The 15,973-nt window shown below is 44.4% G+C and overlaps 1 protein-coding gene across 1 annotated transcript; it reads right to left on the reverse strand.

The window, feature by feature from the left end:
• Positions 1-10: 10 nt before the first annotated feature.
• jph2 (junctophilin 2) lies at positions 11-15,438 on the reverse strand. The gene is made up of 7 exons (XM_069141777.1): positions 15,050-15,438; positions 14,580-14,960; positions 10,982-11,798; positions 4,886-5,004; positions 2,851-3,788; positions 1,796-1,896; positions 11-1,719 (listed from the first exon to the last, which is right to left on the reverse strand). The coding sequence occupies exons 2-6, from the start codon at positions 14,956-14,958 to the stop codon at positions 1,816-1,818; spliced, it is 2,334 nt and encodes a 777-aa protein (XP_068997878.1). The 5' UTR covers positions 14,959-14,960; positions 15,050-15,438; the 3' UTR covers positions 11-1,719; positions 1,796-1,815.
• Between the last annotated feature and the right edge of the window lie 535 nt (positions 15,439-15,973).

Raw genomic sequence — 15,973 nt, forward strand, 5'->3', positions numbered from 1 at the left:
CATTCACAAGTGTTGTAAAAGTTTTTTCTTTTATTAAATTTTTAGCTTTGTAATTTTTGACCAGGTTTGTCTACACAAATGCGTTTTTTTTTTTTGTGTGTTCCACTTTGCACAAAAACAGACAAAAAAACAAAATGGCCTCTACGTTAAACACCGACCTGTACGAAGTTCTTCCTTTTTCATGTAGGATTGAGTTCAGGTAGATTTCACTAGAGGTTTCACTGGAACTAGTTTTTTTTTTTTAAATGCTCGTGGGCTTTTTCTTTCTTTCTTTTTTTTTTTCACCTCCTCCTTCTGTGTTCATTTGCAAGAAAGGTAACACGAATCCAGCAACAACAACAACAACAACAACAACAACAAAAAACGGTCCGTACATGAACGGGTCAAAAAAAAAAAAAAAAAAAAAGAAAGAAAAGAGCGCCATCTTCAGTGTAAGACATGGAGTTAAGAATCATTCCCTCCATCTCACAATCATGAGGTAATCTGACTGACTCCTTTGGGAAATAAATACATTTATTTTTTTAATCTTTTTTTTTTTGCAAAAAATCATTCTGAACCACCAGAATATTTTTGAATGCTGAAACGATGTGCACTTCCAAAAAAAACAAAAAAAAAAGGTACAAAAAAAAGACACGTACACTCAAAGTGCCCTCACGCGTACAAAAAAAAACGTATATTTGCCTCTAAAGCGGCGGCGGACGCGACACCCCCCCCCCCCCCCGCCGCGTGAATATAAACCTGCAGATTCGTCGCTTAGACATTCAGTGTTCGCTTATTCCGACGTACAACAGCTCTCATTTAAAAACCCCGTTGCATGACAACCGCAGCGAACATACGAGCCTCGTGAAAGCTTCCAAGTTTCCTTCTCCCGTTTTGGGTTTTTTTTTCCTGCCAAAAAAAAAAAAAAAAAAAAAATCAAAGCAGCAAGAACGACAATAAAAGCATGTAAAATCCCAGTGAACGTGGAAAATCAATTTTTCACAGTGTTGTTACAGCACAGTCACGACGCACACGCAGATTTCAGATTCCTACATCTTTTTTTTTTTTTTGTGCAGATAATTAAAAAGTGACAGCAACAGTCATCACCCCCCCCCCCCCCCCCCAAAAAAAAAACTTTCTTTTTTTTCTTTTTTTTTACACGTCTGCTGCAGAGTTTTTTTCTACATTTTTTTTTATTTCCTGTCTAAACAATCGAGTTTTAAGGCAAAGTGGACGGTTAAACATTCCTTCAGCCGGCGATTAAAAACGATGCACGTGATACAAACTGCCGAGTCGGTCTTCTGAACGCCTGATTCGGCCAGCCGGTGTGTGCCAACTGCAAAACATTTAGTTCGAAAGCCGCGAAAAAAAAAATGTCGACACGCTCGTGACACGCGGTGAGAAAAAGTCGAGTCTCCGGTGTCGGCGCGGCGGGACGCGCTCCCTCCAACGACCTTCACAGTTTCAGTCGCTCAGTGTCCTTTCACCTTTTTTTTTTTTTTTTTTTTGTCTAAAAGCTCCGGAAAAGAGAGGAGCTTCTCAGAGCCTCCACACAGTCACACCGACCAAAAAAAAAAAAAAAAAAAAAAAAAAAAAAAAACTGTAGAGGAGCTGCAGCGGTTCTGTGTGAGGCGTCTGGTTCCCCTCAGCGGGCGTCTCTGATCTCTGGTCCTTTGCTGAGGAGGAGGAGGAGGAGGAGGAGGAAGAAGAACGCCGTCTCTCTCCGACGCTGCTGGTGACCTGCGGCAGAACAATACGAAAATCAATTCATGTGTTTTATTTCTTTTTCTATCAGCAGGTTGTTTTTTTTAATTACCTGACGTGGCGGGAAACGTCTCAGGACAAGATGTGAACGAAGAGAATGGCCAGGCCGATGTTGAGCAGGATCACCATGCAGATCATGATGGTGTTTGGGCCCTCGAGAAGAAAGGAACATAACGTGGGGTCAAAAAAGTTTTTTTTCATTAGGGACTTTGAATTATTGTCAAAATAAGGTCCTCCAAGCACTGCTGAACGCTAACGTCTGCATCGCAGACTGGATATGAAAGTGTTCGTAGCTTCCGGCTCTGAAAAATGAGGCCGATGCTGAATTGCTTTAAGCTGCGATACCACCGAGTGCCACTAGAGGTCGGCTCCAAAAAGCCTCCGGCTCCATAGACTCCCATTCAACTTCTCTCATCAAATTCTCAGTCAGTAAAGTTTCTCCGCCAGTTATCTCGGTGTTGTCAGCTGAAGTCGCTCCTTCTTATTAGTTTTCTGGAGGTCCGTCTGAAAATAATCCCTCATTCATTAGAAAATGAACTTCAAAAATAGTGTTTTTGTTGGCGTGTCTGTTTGATTGACAGGCCCGTGGTGCAGTCAGGTTACGGCTATTGGTGGGCGGGACGTTGTATCGTTAGGTTTCCGATCAGATCGGTGAGATTCACCGCTCGCTCCACCCCAATTTCGCCCATATATGGTCACTTCCTGCCCCACACCGATTGGGACGAGCAAGATGGCACCGGCCAAATTACGAACTCGAGGCTTCATCACGGCCGTTCACAAAACCAACGGGTGACGTCACTGCCGTTTGGTCTTCATGCCACAATGTTGACATGGTGATGCGTTTCCAGTGCGCCGTCTTAGTTTAGCTCGTTACCATGGTAACGTTTGCTAATCTATATTATCTAAACACACGATACATTTTGAGTTAGTAGGAAGGTAATTACTCTTGCAGATGTTTGGTGATAAAGTATTGAAATCTTTTGACCCAAAATCCGAAAAATTAAAAGATCCTCTTTGTTGACACATTTTACTGGAAACCATCAGATGGCTCAGCGGTAAACGTCCTCTGAGGACCATGAACGTGATCCATCCAGCAGTTGTTCTTACCTCCAGCTCCAGCGCCTCCGAGGTCGCCTCGTGACTCGTGCTCGACAACACGGCCTTCAGTCGGGCTTCCGCTTTGGGATCGGCCTTCGGGGCTGGTTTGGCAGCGACGGCTTTGACCTCCACTTGCTTCGGTAGCGTTTTGGGTTCGGGACTCGGAGCGGGTTTCGGGGCCGGACCCGGAGCCGGAGCTGGGGCCGGGCTCGGTTGCCGTTTCGGCGGCAGCTTCGTCTCCGCTTTGCTGGTCGGCCGGCTCGCCTCCCTGGACTCCGCTCTGTTCTCGGACGGCGCTCGCTCGTGGACCGACGGCGCTCTTGCGGTTGGGAGCGCGGCGGCTTTCGGTTCGGGGGTCGCAGCTTTGGAGGCCGCTTTGGAGGCGGGGCGCGGCGCTTCTTCTTCTTCTTCTTCTTCATCTTCATCTGGCAAGATGAGGCTAGTCCTTACGGGGGCGGCGGTGGAGACCACGACGGCCGGCGCCTCGGAGTCGAACTTCTGCAGCGGCTTGATCTCCAGGTCGGAGCCCTGCTCGTTCTTGCTGCTCTGACGGCTCGGGGTGCGAGAGGGGCCGCGGCTGCCGGAGGCCCCGCCTCCGTCGGGTGCGGCCGTGGCGGGAGCAGAGACGGCGGTCGACGGGGTGGAGGGGCGACTGCCGGGCCTGCTGTTGGGTTTGCTGCCGCCACCTTTGCCGGTTCTGTCCTCGTTCCAGCTCCCCGGACTGAGCAGTTTGGGCTCCTCCTTGCTGACGATGCCGGGGCTGGGGGACGGCGTGCGGCCCGGGGACGAGCCGGGCATGAGGCTGTCCAGCTCGTTCATGAACGGGCTCTCGGGCGGCGTCGGCATGGGCTCCTCCTCCGCCAGCAGCGGCTCGTGCATGACGGTTTCCGGGTTCTCGCCGCCCTCCACGACCTCCTGTAACACCCTCTTCTTCAGATACTCGGGTCCTGAAAGACGCGTAAGTGGTTTTGTCGCGTCTCTTGATGATAAATAAATCACACATTATCTGACAAACATGATAAATAGAGTTTTCTGCTGCAAATATCACAAACATTTAAGGAATATTCTTAAAATTCTTGCATGAAATGACCTGACATTTTTTTGTAATGATCAAATCCTGAAATAGTCGTCTTTAAATTATTTGAAATTTGTCTCAAAAGCCTGGAAAAAAAGACAGCGAGGATGGTAATTCATTTAACTTTTAATTTCTCCAGCACTATATTGTTTGTTTGTTTAATTCTTTTTAAATTTAATTTATAAATTCAGTTACAGTCATATTTGATTGTGTGGATTTTTTTTAACCAATTATTGTTGACTACGGTGGGACACTTTCATTTAAAAAAAACTGACTTTTGAATAAAACTAATTTCCCTACATTAAAATGTCAAGAAAAAATAAAACTTCTTTTTGTGTCTTGTTTTTAACTTCCTGTTTGTGTCTGATTTCTTCAAGCTCTCTCTCTAAGGGGATAAAAGCAGCAGCAGAGGAACGCAGCAGGCTTTTAAAAAGTCTGCTTTGCGTCTGTCTGAACGCGTAAGTGTGTGTCGACAGCCTCGCAATGAAACCGATATGATCCCTTCGACCCAATAAGATGTTCCTTTTTTTAGACATTCAAATGCGACTACCCTTCAGCAGAAGGATCTACTATCACACGCTGTAAGTGCAGGAAGCTGGGAGTTTATATTTGCTGTTTCCTTTAAAAAACAACAACAATTGTATTATCGTAAAAAACAAAATTTTAAAAAATGGAAATGCCATGCCATCTTTGCTCCGGCTGAAAAAAACATTGATTTCTGTGCTATTTGTGGCCACGAATATAAACATAAAGGGAGGATTGTGGTTGTGTTTTTTTGCATTTCGTGGTGCATTCAAGTCACCCGGGAAAGAAGGTAAATATGAGCCTCCTAATTAAACACCAAAAAGAAAGTACGACATCGGATCACAGGTGAAAATAAATTGCTATATTTAGGTAAGATTATGATAAAAGTGGCTTTTTTTTTTCCGTTGTTTTGATTTCAGAGATGAGGTGTGGATGACCACTGACCTGGCTGGTAGAAGGAAGGGGAGAGCTCTTTGGCCACCAGTCTGGCGATGCTGGACTCGCCGTTGGAGGCCTGAGCGGCCTGTTCGGCTGCGTCCGACTTGCCCTTCGCGTGGGTGGTCCTGTACGGGGGCACGGACGCAAAAAAACAAAAACACCCCAAAAGTCATCGTCTGATTGTTTAGTGGTCTGAGTTTTACATCTGAAATGACACATTTTAACCAAGAAACAAGAAGGAAATCTCCCAAAATATTAGCTTAGCTTAGCATAATGACTGCTAAAACACGCCTAGCTCGGCTCTGGCTAAAGCGGACAAAATCCAGCAGTTATATTTTCTTTTTGTTTAATTAAAGTAAAAAAAAAAACAACACCTAGAAACGGGGGGTGCGTTTATTCAAACGCGGATCGTTGGCATCCTTTACTGTAACATATGTTTGACCTTCATCTTAACCTCCAATCAAACACTATGAACCCTGGGAGATCGTGGCTTTAAACCGTGCGAGGGGGCTTGTTTATAGTGTTCAATCATGTTGAAATGAAGGCCGGGTGGGGCGGGGGGACGTTGCTGGTCAGATGGCTCGTTAGTATTATTAGCTATCGAGTGGGGAGGTGTCCTTTTTCTGTTGGTGGGCCGCGAGACAGAAATAAAAACATGCTTTCAGCGCCCTTTGCGAGACAATGACTTATTGCTGGCCAGTTAGCGAGGCCTCCATCACCGTCACACGTGAGTCTGCGTGAGAGAGACAGGGATCTCGCCATGGCAACACAGCAGCTGTAAAGATTTACCCATAATGCAACACTTATGTAATTTAAACATTGGCAGAAAACAGGTATCAGAACACTTTAAAAAAAAGACTTCACGTGATTGGCCAATGAAGCGGACTGACGGCAAACAGCGCCTCAAATGACGATGTTGCTGTTTTTGCCGAACATGGTGATGTCATGGTGATGTTGACCTTTGACCTTTCGGATCTGAAATGTAAACACGTCAACATTTTACCCTGTTGGACATTTGTGTGAACTTTTGTCATAAGTCGTGTACGAATTATGGCCACGAAAGTGTCATGTGAGGTCACAGCGACCTTTGACCATCAAACTCTTGTGAGTTCATCCTCGAGTCCAAGTGAACGTTTATGCCAGATTTGAAGACGGTCTCTCAAGCCACTTCTCAGATATCGCCGTGAGGTCACAGGGACCTTGACCTCTGACCTTCAACCGCTACAAATCTACTCAGTTCAACTGTTGAACGATTGCACCAAATTTGAACACCGGAATCCAGTTCAAGATCATTCACGCAACGCTCGTTGAGATATTCTAGTCGAAGGCCAAACGAGCGACTCCTCGTCCATCAGCTGAAGTGAAAATAACTCCCCCGGTCCACTTCGGAGACTCGGCGGCGTTGGGGAGGAAGGAGGAGGAGGAGGAGGAGGGGGGGGGCTTCCAACTGGAACAATTAACCGACTCCTGAGGTTCCCTGATCGATATAGATGAGCTCCACCTGTCCACACCGAGTCAGCTCCTTCTTTTTCCAAGAAAGCTCCGCGCTCAGTTTTCTCACGCTCTTTAAACGTCGCGTCGTTTGGTCCAAAGGAATGGTTCAATTATGGACTACATCGTACCCACAAATACAACAAAAAGGCTGATGTTATCGCTTTAAAAATCATAAAATAAACAAACAAAAAATGGAAATGTTAACATTTAGGTGAACTTCTCAGTATTAAAAGAAAAAGTTTCTCTCTATATGTGTTCTTTAGCGTCAACAAATCCAATAAGAAAATAACTAAAAACGCACTAATGGTCTATCTATAACGTATTTGATGTCATTTTTTTTTTATTATTCAAATTGAATTTCCCAGCATGCCTTGGACCCTGAATCTCAAACCTCTTTGGCTCTTTGGTGAAAATCTTCAAGGATGTGTCACAGCGAGTATTTCTTTATGAAGAGGATGAATGAATGACGGTTAAACCTGCATTAACTTGGTATCTAAAAATGTAAAGTGAGAAACTTCCTCAAAATATTGACTTAGTATCTTAAAATATTTTGAGATTTTCTAAATAATTTTGAAACAATAATAATAATATATTGAGTCAATATTTTGAGATACTAAGTCAATATTTTGAGAAAGTTTCTCATTATTTTAAGATAATATATAAATATTAATATTAATAAATATTTCATATTTGGCTATCTGGGGGTCACTGACATAATCTTTTATGTTGCTACAGAAAACTTGTTTGTAATCAGTTCCTTATTTACAAATCCAGCACACATAAAGCAACATATTTCCGGGTCCTCTGATCAACACGAGTCCAATAATGAGTCTCTTTGTGTGTTTGTTTTGGCGTCCAGTGACTCCCGAGTAAAAAAAATCTGTCGCTTTAGCAGCTGAAAACGTTGTCAGGTGTCGCAAAAAACAACAACATCTACACGCCGAGCAAAAACATTAAAAGTCCCGTGTTGTAAAATCAAAACAGCGAGCTGAAAGGCGATAAAACGCTCCACAAAAACCTGAATATTATCTGTGGGGTTTGTTCACAATAAGCACGTAAAAAATATGAACTGTAGCTGCAACAAACATCAGTCAAAACAACAGAATTTAATTGTACAACATGCAGCTGGTCTTTCCCCCCTTTTTTTTTTTTTTTCTCCACAACCAAAACGTAACATTTGACACCGTGACCCAAATACCCTTTATGCTTTCAGGGCCCGCCTGGAGGAGACGCCTGTTGTACTCCCCGAGGAGGCGACGAGATGTCAGCTGGAGGAGGAGACCCCCCTTTAACCCCCCCACCAAAAAAAAGCTATGAGGTCACAGAATAATCCAGAAGTTCGATCTTAACGAGTGGCCTGCAAAAAAAAAAAAAAGAAAGAAGCTCTGCTGCTTTGTGAGCGTCTGTTTTCTTCATCGTCTTGGAGCCCGTCGACGGTGGCAGATATTCTGGCATCACGGTGGAGGGTCCCAGTCAACCATGCAGCTATGTGTGTGTGTGTGTGTGTGTGTGTGTGTGTGTGTGTGTGTGTGTGCGTGCGAAAGAGGGATTTAGCTACTATAAAAAGAGGACCGCATTTTTAAACATAATGAAAGCACTTGGTCCAAAATACACATTCATGAAGTGCTAATTGAATCCTCATTATTGCGACATCGCTGAGAGGTCGCGTCGTAAGGAACGAGAGATGTCGTCAGTGCCTCTGAAATGCCGAGCAGATATTTTATTAAGGTACGTAAAGCAACCTGCGAGCGGCGCCGAGCGGAGGGGTCTGACCTTTGTTTACAACCCGCCGACACAAAAACGCTTGTCTCAGCAGTACAGTATGCAACCCGAGACCCCCCCCCCCCCACCGCACGACCAAAGCTTTAGGTGTGGTACATGTATACGCCAAACCCTTTATACCCGAGCGCATCGCTGATGAGCCGTGTCATATTTATATCCGTGGAAGCATTCGACACCAGCGGTGACGCAAGCCGGTGCCGTGAAGGCCTGTGATCTCCGGACGGAAAGAGACAGAAAAAAAAACAAAAAACAGGACCGGGAGAGGGCGACGAAAGAAGAAAAAACACGGCGTGTCAGTGAAGACAAGAGGAGGGGAGAGGGGGTGGGGTGGGGGGGGTCTGAAGGCAGCAGTGGGGGTGATAATCAGCTGTTGCATTCCCCTGTGATTGTGATACAGCAGGAGAGCGCCTGTCCATATTTAGTCAGGGCTTCTCTGTGACCAAAAGCCCCCCCCCCCCCTCCCCGTGTGTGTGTGTGTGTGTGCGTGCGTGCGTGTGCGTCATTTACACCCCGTCCCACAGCACAAGTCTTCCTCCTCCTCGTCTTCCTCCTCCTCGTCCTCCTCCTCCTCCAGACGGCCGACCGCCAGCCCCACGCAACAGAAACAATGTCCACGGAGCGTCAGCTGAACCCTTCGACTGGACCCCGAACAGGGCCCGGCTCTGGTTCTGCAACCCCCCACCCCCCACCACCACCACCACCACCACCACCCAACTGCAGGGTTGTACGATGTATTTTTAACCCCTCGACTTCGCTGCCAAAAAGGATCATGGCGGAACAGATGTGTCATGTCTCCTCTGCTTATATAACAATGGATTTCCAGTTTACTGTTCGCAGCCGCTGGAGACTGAATGTTTAGTTAATGCGGTGGCAGGAGCGCTCAAATCCTTTAGGGAAGTATAGAAAAAACAAAAAGGGCCAATACAACAATATAATAACACTCTTACTACAAGTAAGAAGAAGAAGTCCTGATTTCACAATGTATGTATGTAATACCGAAGTAATATTACCACAAACCACAGTAAAAGGAAGTGGTTTAAAAATACTTAATATATATATTTAAATGCAACTCAGATCAGGTTAAAATCCCTCTAAAAACAAACATACTATTATAGACTTCATTTTTTATCGATTTCACTGTTTTATTGAGCCACTGCTTGTTTTATTATCTTTTCATCTGTTTTATCTTCATGTTTTATTCACTGTTACTTACTGCTTTTTCAAAAAAATATATGTAAAATGCTTTTTAACCTGTTTTTTTTGGGTTTTTTTTAAAGCGCTGTATAAATAAAGAAAATGTGAATATTATTATTACCATTATTATCTGAAAGGTCAAAAGTTAAATGGGCGAGTCGTGATATGATTAAAGGGAACCTCGAGAAGTTCTTGATGTCGTCGCGAATGCATTTTCAAGGTGGACAACCCGAGATTAGTGTCACCGATTCAGCGTCTGACATAAATGTGAAATGTGGTCCAAATCTGCCCTTTTGTTTCGAAAAGTGTTTCTGCATAACGTCGTATATGTCACGATGCAGTTGACCTTTGACCTTGAAAAATCGAATGACATCGTTCCCACGAGTCCGAGTGAATGTTTGCGCCAAATCTGAAGAAATCCAGTTCAGATATCGGAGAATGCATCGGATGTGCAGAACAGTTTTCAAAACATAACACAAAGACATAAAAATAATCAAAGAAAAGTTTGAATATGAGCAAAAAATACTCAAGAATAGTAAAAAAAAAAAAAAAAAAAAAAAAAAAAATCGACTGCTCCTCCGGTACCTCGGGACTTTTCTATCATTTCTGTTTGTTGAGGTTAAATGGAGCTCGTTTCCATCCTCGGCTCCAGACGCGCTCGTAGGTGATCTCGCGGCTCTAATGAATAACTCCTGTGTGCTGCTTGTCAACCGCACGATAATATTTAGATTTCAATCTGCCGGGACGGGAGTCTGCAGTCCGTCACCGCTCGTCTCGCTTCTGTAAACACGCAGCGTATTTCAGGGCCCGACAATAAAAAAAAAAAATAAAAAAACACCAGCACGGCCTTGTACGGTCACAGTCCAACTGAAGACGGACGCGTGTGAAACGATGAACTGCGTGAAAAGAACTGGACTGATTGACTGGTTTCAGGGAGGTTATATTGATTATGTCGCACTGATATGTAGCTGGTCTGTTACTAAGTTAAAGGGATAGTTCAAAGATTAAAGATCGGAAGATCAATACCAAGCCAGCAGGTCGTTAGCTTAGCTTAGCATAGAGACTGTAAACAGAGGGAAACTGTTAGCCAAAGTCCTTTTTTAAAGCTCACTAATTATCACATTTTTATCTTTTATCTGTACAAAAAAAAAAAACAAGGCGTAACAATTTATTATCTGTGATGTCACATGTGCTCCAGAATTCAAGTCCCAGAACAACGCACCTGTTTTTACCACCGAGTGATACTAAAAGAACCAGAAGGTCTTTTAAAACAACACTTGTTGTTGTGAAAGAATTTCCAGAATCCTCAAAGACCATCTGCCTGAATAAATATTATTTTTGTATATTCTGCGTGAAAATAAAGCAAAGTTCAAGCAAAGTCGGATATTATGACTTTTGTTTTTACGTCAAAATGAGCACAGGAGGTTCTGGGCTGACATCTTTGTTTGGTTGGATTGGGAAAGAAGAGGCGCAACAGGCTTAAAAAATACAGAATATTTTTGGCCCTCATGGTGAGCTAGAGTCTTAAAATCTTCAGAAAAGGTCGCTGGATGTTTATATTTTCAGGAAAACAGATTCATGAAGTAAACCTAGAAAAGAGCACAGATAAGACGAAGCGTCCTTCCTTCTTACCTGGAAGCGGCGATCTCCGCCTTCTGCTTGCCGATGGCCGCGGCCCTCTGAGCGCCCTCCACCGCCCGCTCCACCTTCTGCTTGATCTTGGTTCCCCTCAGCTGGATCACCCTCTTCTTCATGGCCTTCACCAGCATGTTGTTCATGTACTTGCCCTCCTCCTTCCCTCCCTCGGCGAACGTGGTGCAGCCGTAGCCGTGCCGCTGGTTGTTGAGCCACTCGCCCTCGTACTTCAGCCCGCTCGACCGCTCGCTTATCCCGTAGCCCGACCGCTTGTCGTTCTTCCACTCGCCCATGTAGACCTCGGTGGTGGTGGCGTCGATGTCGGCCTCCACCGGGGGGAAGTCCTCGGCGCCGACCAGGCTCTCGTCGCCGATGCTGATGGTGGAGTTGGTGTCGCTGGCGTTGGAGCTGAGGGCCGACTCCGTCCTCAGGAAGCTGATCTTGCTCTTCTGGCTGGACAGCGACGTGCTGGACTCGGACTTCTTCAGCTTGCCCAGCAGAGAGCCCCTTCGAAACAGGCCCTTCTTCTTGGGCTTCACGGCCTCGGGGTCCACCTGCAGCGTGAGGGCGAAGCCGCCGCGGGACGGGCCCAGCTGGGTCGGGGTGGCGACGGGCGTCTCCTCGCCCGAGGCGTTGGTGGCGGTGATGACGGGGACGTCCTGCTGCAGGACGGTGCCGTTGCTGTGCTCGCTGCGGAGGGAGGTCAGGGAGGTTCGAAGAGGGGAGCGGACGACCGCCGCCATGCCGTAGGGGACGCTCTGACGGACGCCGTAGCCGTGCCGCATCCCGCCGGTGAACTGACCCTGGAAAGTACCTGCAAACATCAGGAGAACAGGAAGTGAGTCGACCCAACCGGACCGCGGATCGAACCTCGGAGCGTCCGTTTTGTTGGCCGACGGCTCTACTGACGCCGCTTTGGTCTGGACTGAAGTCAACAACCATCGGATGGATTGGAATGAAAATTGGCAGGAACATTCGTGGTTTCCAGAGGATGAATCCAACTGACGTTGGGGATCCCCTGACTTTTCCAAAAAAAATGTAATGTGTGTTTTTCCACAATGTAACCATTGACCAAACTATTTTTTTTTTATAGAAATTCAAGATTTCTAAATGGCAAATTCTACTTTTCCTTTTTGAACCACCATCATGTTCAAATTAAAATTTTGCCCGAAACTTTGATTTACGACCAAATATATGCAAAACAAATAACACTGAAAAATGAAGGTCTTCACACAGCTGAAACTGCTTCGCAAGTTTTTTCGGGTGCCAATAATTGCTGTGATTCGTAATGAGCAAATGTTAGGAAAGCTAACGCAAGTAAGGTGGTGCAAATGCTGGCAAACATTATCTTAGCATTTTAGCATCATTAGCATGTTAGCACTGTCATTCTGAGCCTGTTGACGTCAAAGTCCAGACTCACAGAGCTGCTAGCGCGGCCGCAGACTGTTGTTAAAACCCCCGTATTTTTTTTTGTTGTGTTCCTGCCAGAATGTCACGGATATCTTTAGCGTTGAAAAGTCTCGTTCATTAATACTCTCACCGACAAGTCATCTCGGGGTCTGTTCTCATGCTAAAATTGACTTGTGTGGATTACAGTGACAGCGAGGCCTCAGCCCGTGAGGCCAAGAGGGCACGGAGCTTGTGGGCTATTATTACATCCTGACATCTGGTGCCACCCCCCTTCCCCCCTCCCCCCTCCGCCCAAACTCTTCCCCCCTACATACACACACACACACACACACACACACACACACAACAGCTTCCAGCAGACTGCGCTTAAAAGCTGGTGAGTCAGCTGTTGACGAGGGGGAAACCACCGCTGGCGTACGAGCACAATCAATTTTATTTCGTCCAACTTAATTTAAGTTTCCTCTTCAGAGTCCAATGTTTGAACCGGACGGACACAAGATGCCAACAGAGGCTTCGAGAAGTGACTCACAGTTAATGTGGAACATTAACAACAAACTCGAGGAAAAGTGTATAAATGAATTTACTTACCGTATAAACTGTATGCTACAATATTAAGGTTTGAAAACTACTTTATAAATCTATTCCTAAATTTTGTACATTTCACTCCCGATAAGTTTAGATATTATTACACTATAGATTTAAAGTAAGTAATAAAACTTTAACGGAAAACTTTACACAGTGATCCATCAGTAGTATAAGACAGTGATGCTCAAATATAGCACTGCACTGATGCTGCATAACTGCACACTTTTGATACTTGAACTACATTTTGCTTGATTATAATACTTTTGCTTGCGTGAGATTACCAATGCAGGACATTTTATGTTTTCCTTTGTATTTTCTGTAAATAAAAGATGTAAACACGACTGTGTAGTTGAACAAAAACGGAAACATTCCCGTGCGGGTTTGACATTTCCAACCAGCTCCGAGCACCATCTTGACTGACAGCAGCAGGGTGGTGTTTTCTTTCTGGTTACACAGACATCATTAAAAAAAGACCCCGAGGATCGTCAGGTCTGTTTTTTTCCACTCTGTGATTTGTCTCTCACGTCTCCTGCAACGATCCCGATGCAGCGGAGCACGAAGCTGCTGCACGATTTAACAAACCATCCAGGTATTAAAAAAAAAAAAGAGGTGAAAAAGGAATCAAGTTTTATAGTTCAGGACAACTTTTTAAGGTCCTGTTTATTTAAACACCTCTTTGACAGATATAGTTACTAGTTGTCTTGCAGGTTAAAACATGAAATAAATGAATAAAATATCAAACATTTTATAGGTTCTACTTTTCAAAAAGAACATAAGGGAGTTGAATTCGCTCATCCTCGAACAGTTGCAACTTTAAATGCTGATACGCATAATAACATCACAGTATTATCAAAAGCGGAGAATAATAACTTTGTTGACAACATCTGAAACAAGCTTTTGTTCTTGCTACTTGTACTTAAGTACAAATATGAGATGTTACTTTACACTCCTGAGTACTTGTACTGCACTTAAATCTTGACAGCAGGAGTCACTTTACAGATTAAGATTTTATGATCATTCTGGAAAAAATGTGACGCACTTTTATGGACTGAATATCCAACAATATATAAAGAAATTCAAATTAGCGTCACTTAAATCAACTGCAGCATTAAAATGAGACTTAAACGTGAACGCACGAGTGATAATAACATTAACAGGAGACACTTTTTTCTCAATTATGATCACTTTTGAGACTTTAAATACATTTTGCATTCACTTTTGACTCATGATGTTTTTTTCTTACTGTGGAGTATCTATTTCATTCATATTTTACTTGAAAGATTTGCAGGTGCAGCTGCAGTTTTAGTATGCATGCAAATGTTGTACTCTAGTATTTTCCTTTTGTGCAGTTTTTAAAGCTCTTTTCTTGAGTATTTCCAGTTTCTTCTACTTTCTTTTTTCTGTTTTTTTGTGCATTTTGAAAACAAAAACAAAACATTATCACACAGTTTATTACAGATTCAACTTCCGGCCTGCATGTCAGGTAGTTCAAATTAAGCTCCATCTTTACCAGCTGCAACATTAAACCACAAACACAACCCAATGGGAGGCAATTTAAAACAAAACAAAAAAAAAAAACAGAAACAGTGTGAGCTCTCACCTCCATCAGCGTACGTCTCCGTCCCGTACCCATCCTGGAGCCCGTTGTTCCACGTGCCCTCGTACTTCGCCCCGCTGCCGACGCTGATCCGGATGCCGTATCTCCCCTTGAAGCCGTGAGTCCATTCCCCTTTGTAAATCCAGTGGCCCTTGGTTTCTATTCCCAGACCGTGGCGCTTCCCCTGCGACCAGTAGCCCTCGTAGGTGTTCCCGCTGGGCCAGGTGTACACTCCCACCACCTCGAAGCCGTAGTTCCACGAGCCCGAGAACTCGCCCTGGCCCTTGGGTCCGGTGCAGATGCCGTGGCCGTGCGCCTTGCCCCCCTCCCAGCCGCCGCAGTACGCTCCGCCGTCATCGAACTCAAAGCGACCTCCGCTCATTCCTCACCCCGCAAAAAAAAAAAAAAAAAAAAAGTAAAGTTGTTTTCTTTTCTTTTCTTTTTTTTTTAAATTTTTTTTTTAGGTCTGTTACCTGGCTAAAGATACAAGCTCCGTCAGCCTGACTTCACCTTCACCTGACATCAAAACTGACAGCAGATATCCTCGGTGCTGAACTTCTCTTGGAGTTGCTTTCGGGATTTCTGCGCGTGTCCATGAAGCTCCGAGTGCGCACTTCACACTTCAAAGTCTTCTTTGGATTCTTCTGTTTAAACTCATGAAGACCTACTTCCAGCAGATTCAGATGTTACAAAATTTGGAGCCAAATTACCGAATTGTTTCCTGACAAGCCAGGGATCTTATACATGGCTTTTTTTTTTCCTTTTCTTTTCCCCCAGGTGGCCGCAGAGAAGAAAAAAAAAGCACCCCTTTTTTTTCCCCCCCCTCGTCCCTGCCACCCAGCTATCTCCTGACGGGTCGCTGCTGCTTGCTGCATGGAAATGTTTGAGCAGACCTAACAAGGCGACCAATCCACGCCGCACACACCCTTCCAAAAATACAACCCAATCCTTTACTGCGCTGCCTGCAAGGAGCCATGCCAGAGTCTTGCCACTTCGGGACTGAAAGTATTCAGGACTCCCTGCCTGCACACACAACCCAGTTAATGCAAGTTGAACACAATTATTCTCTAAATAGGCTGTTAAGAGATTTACCCGAGCGCCTATAAATCTCTGTAATGTCCCACTCATGCTCCTGCAGAGTGTCCGCGGTTCTCATTAAATGAAAGTAGATCAGGATAATATTTACGACATATTATAACACGTGTCTCTGTGGTTAAAGTTATAATACATTTATGGATCACTATAAGAAGGACTATATGTTTGTATGTATATGTTTTACTATAGAAATGCCATTATAAACCTATATTAGTGTAATTTTCATAAATATTAGAAAAATATTAGAAACACGTCCAATTTCAGGCCAATATAAACACTTTAATTTATTTTTTTACTTTTTC

This window comes from Embiotoca jacksoni, unplaced genomic scaffold (assembly GCF_022577435.1).
Source record: "Embiotoca jacksoni isolate LCO1_2020_lvr unplaced genomic scaffold, fEmbJac1.0.p SCAF_91, whole genome shotgun sequence".
Taxonomy (NCBI): Eukaryota; Metazoa; Chordata; class Actinopteri; family Embiotocidae; genus Embiotoca; species Embiotoca jacksoni.

What these genes read in the sequence shown, in the direction of transcription:
- jph2 (XM_069141777.1), bottom strand. Translation starts at nt 14,958, where the DNA reads ATGAGCGGAGGTCGCTTTGAGTTCGATGACGGCGGAGCGTACTGCGGC. An exon ending in GGAGACGTACGCTGATGGAG is followed by an intron (nt 11,799 to 14,579) that starts GTGAGAGCTCAC and finishes TGATGTTTGCAG; the next exon opens with GTACTTTCCAGGGTCAGTTC. An exon ending in GCGGAGATCGCCGCTTCCAG is followed by an intron (nt 5,005 to 10,981) that starts GTAAGAAGGAAG and finishes GCCCCCGTACAG; the next exon opens with GACCACCCACGCGAAGGGCA.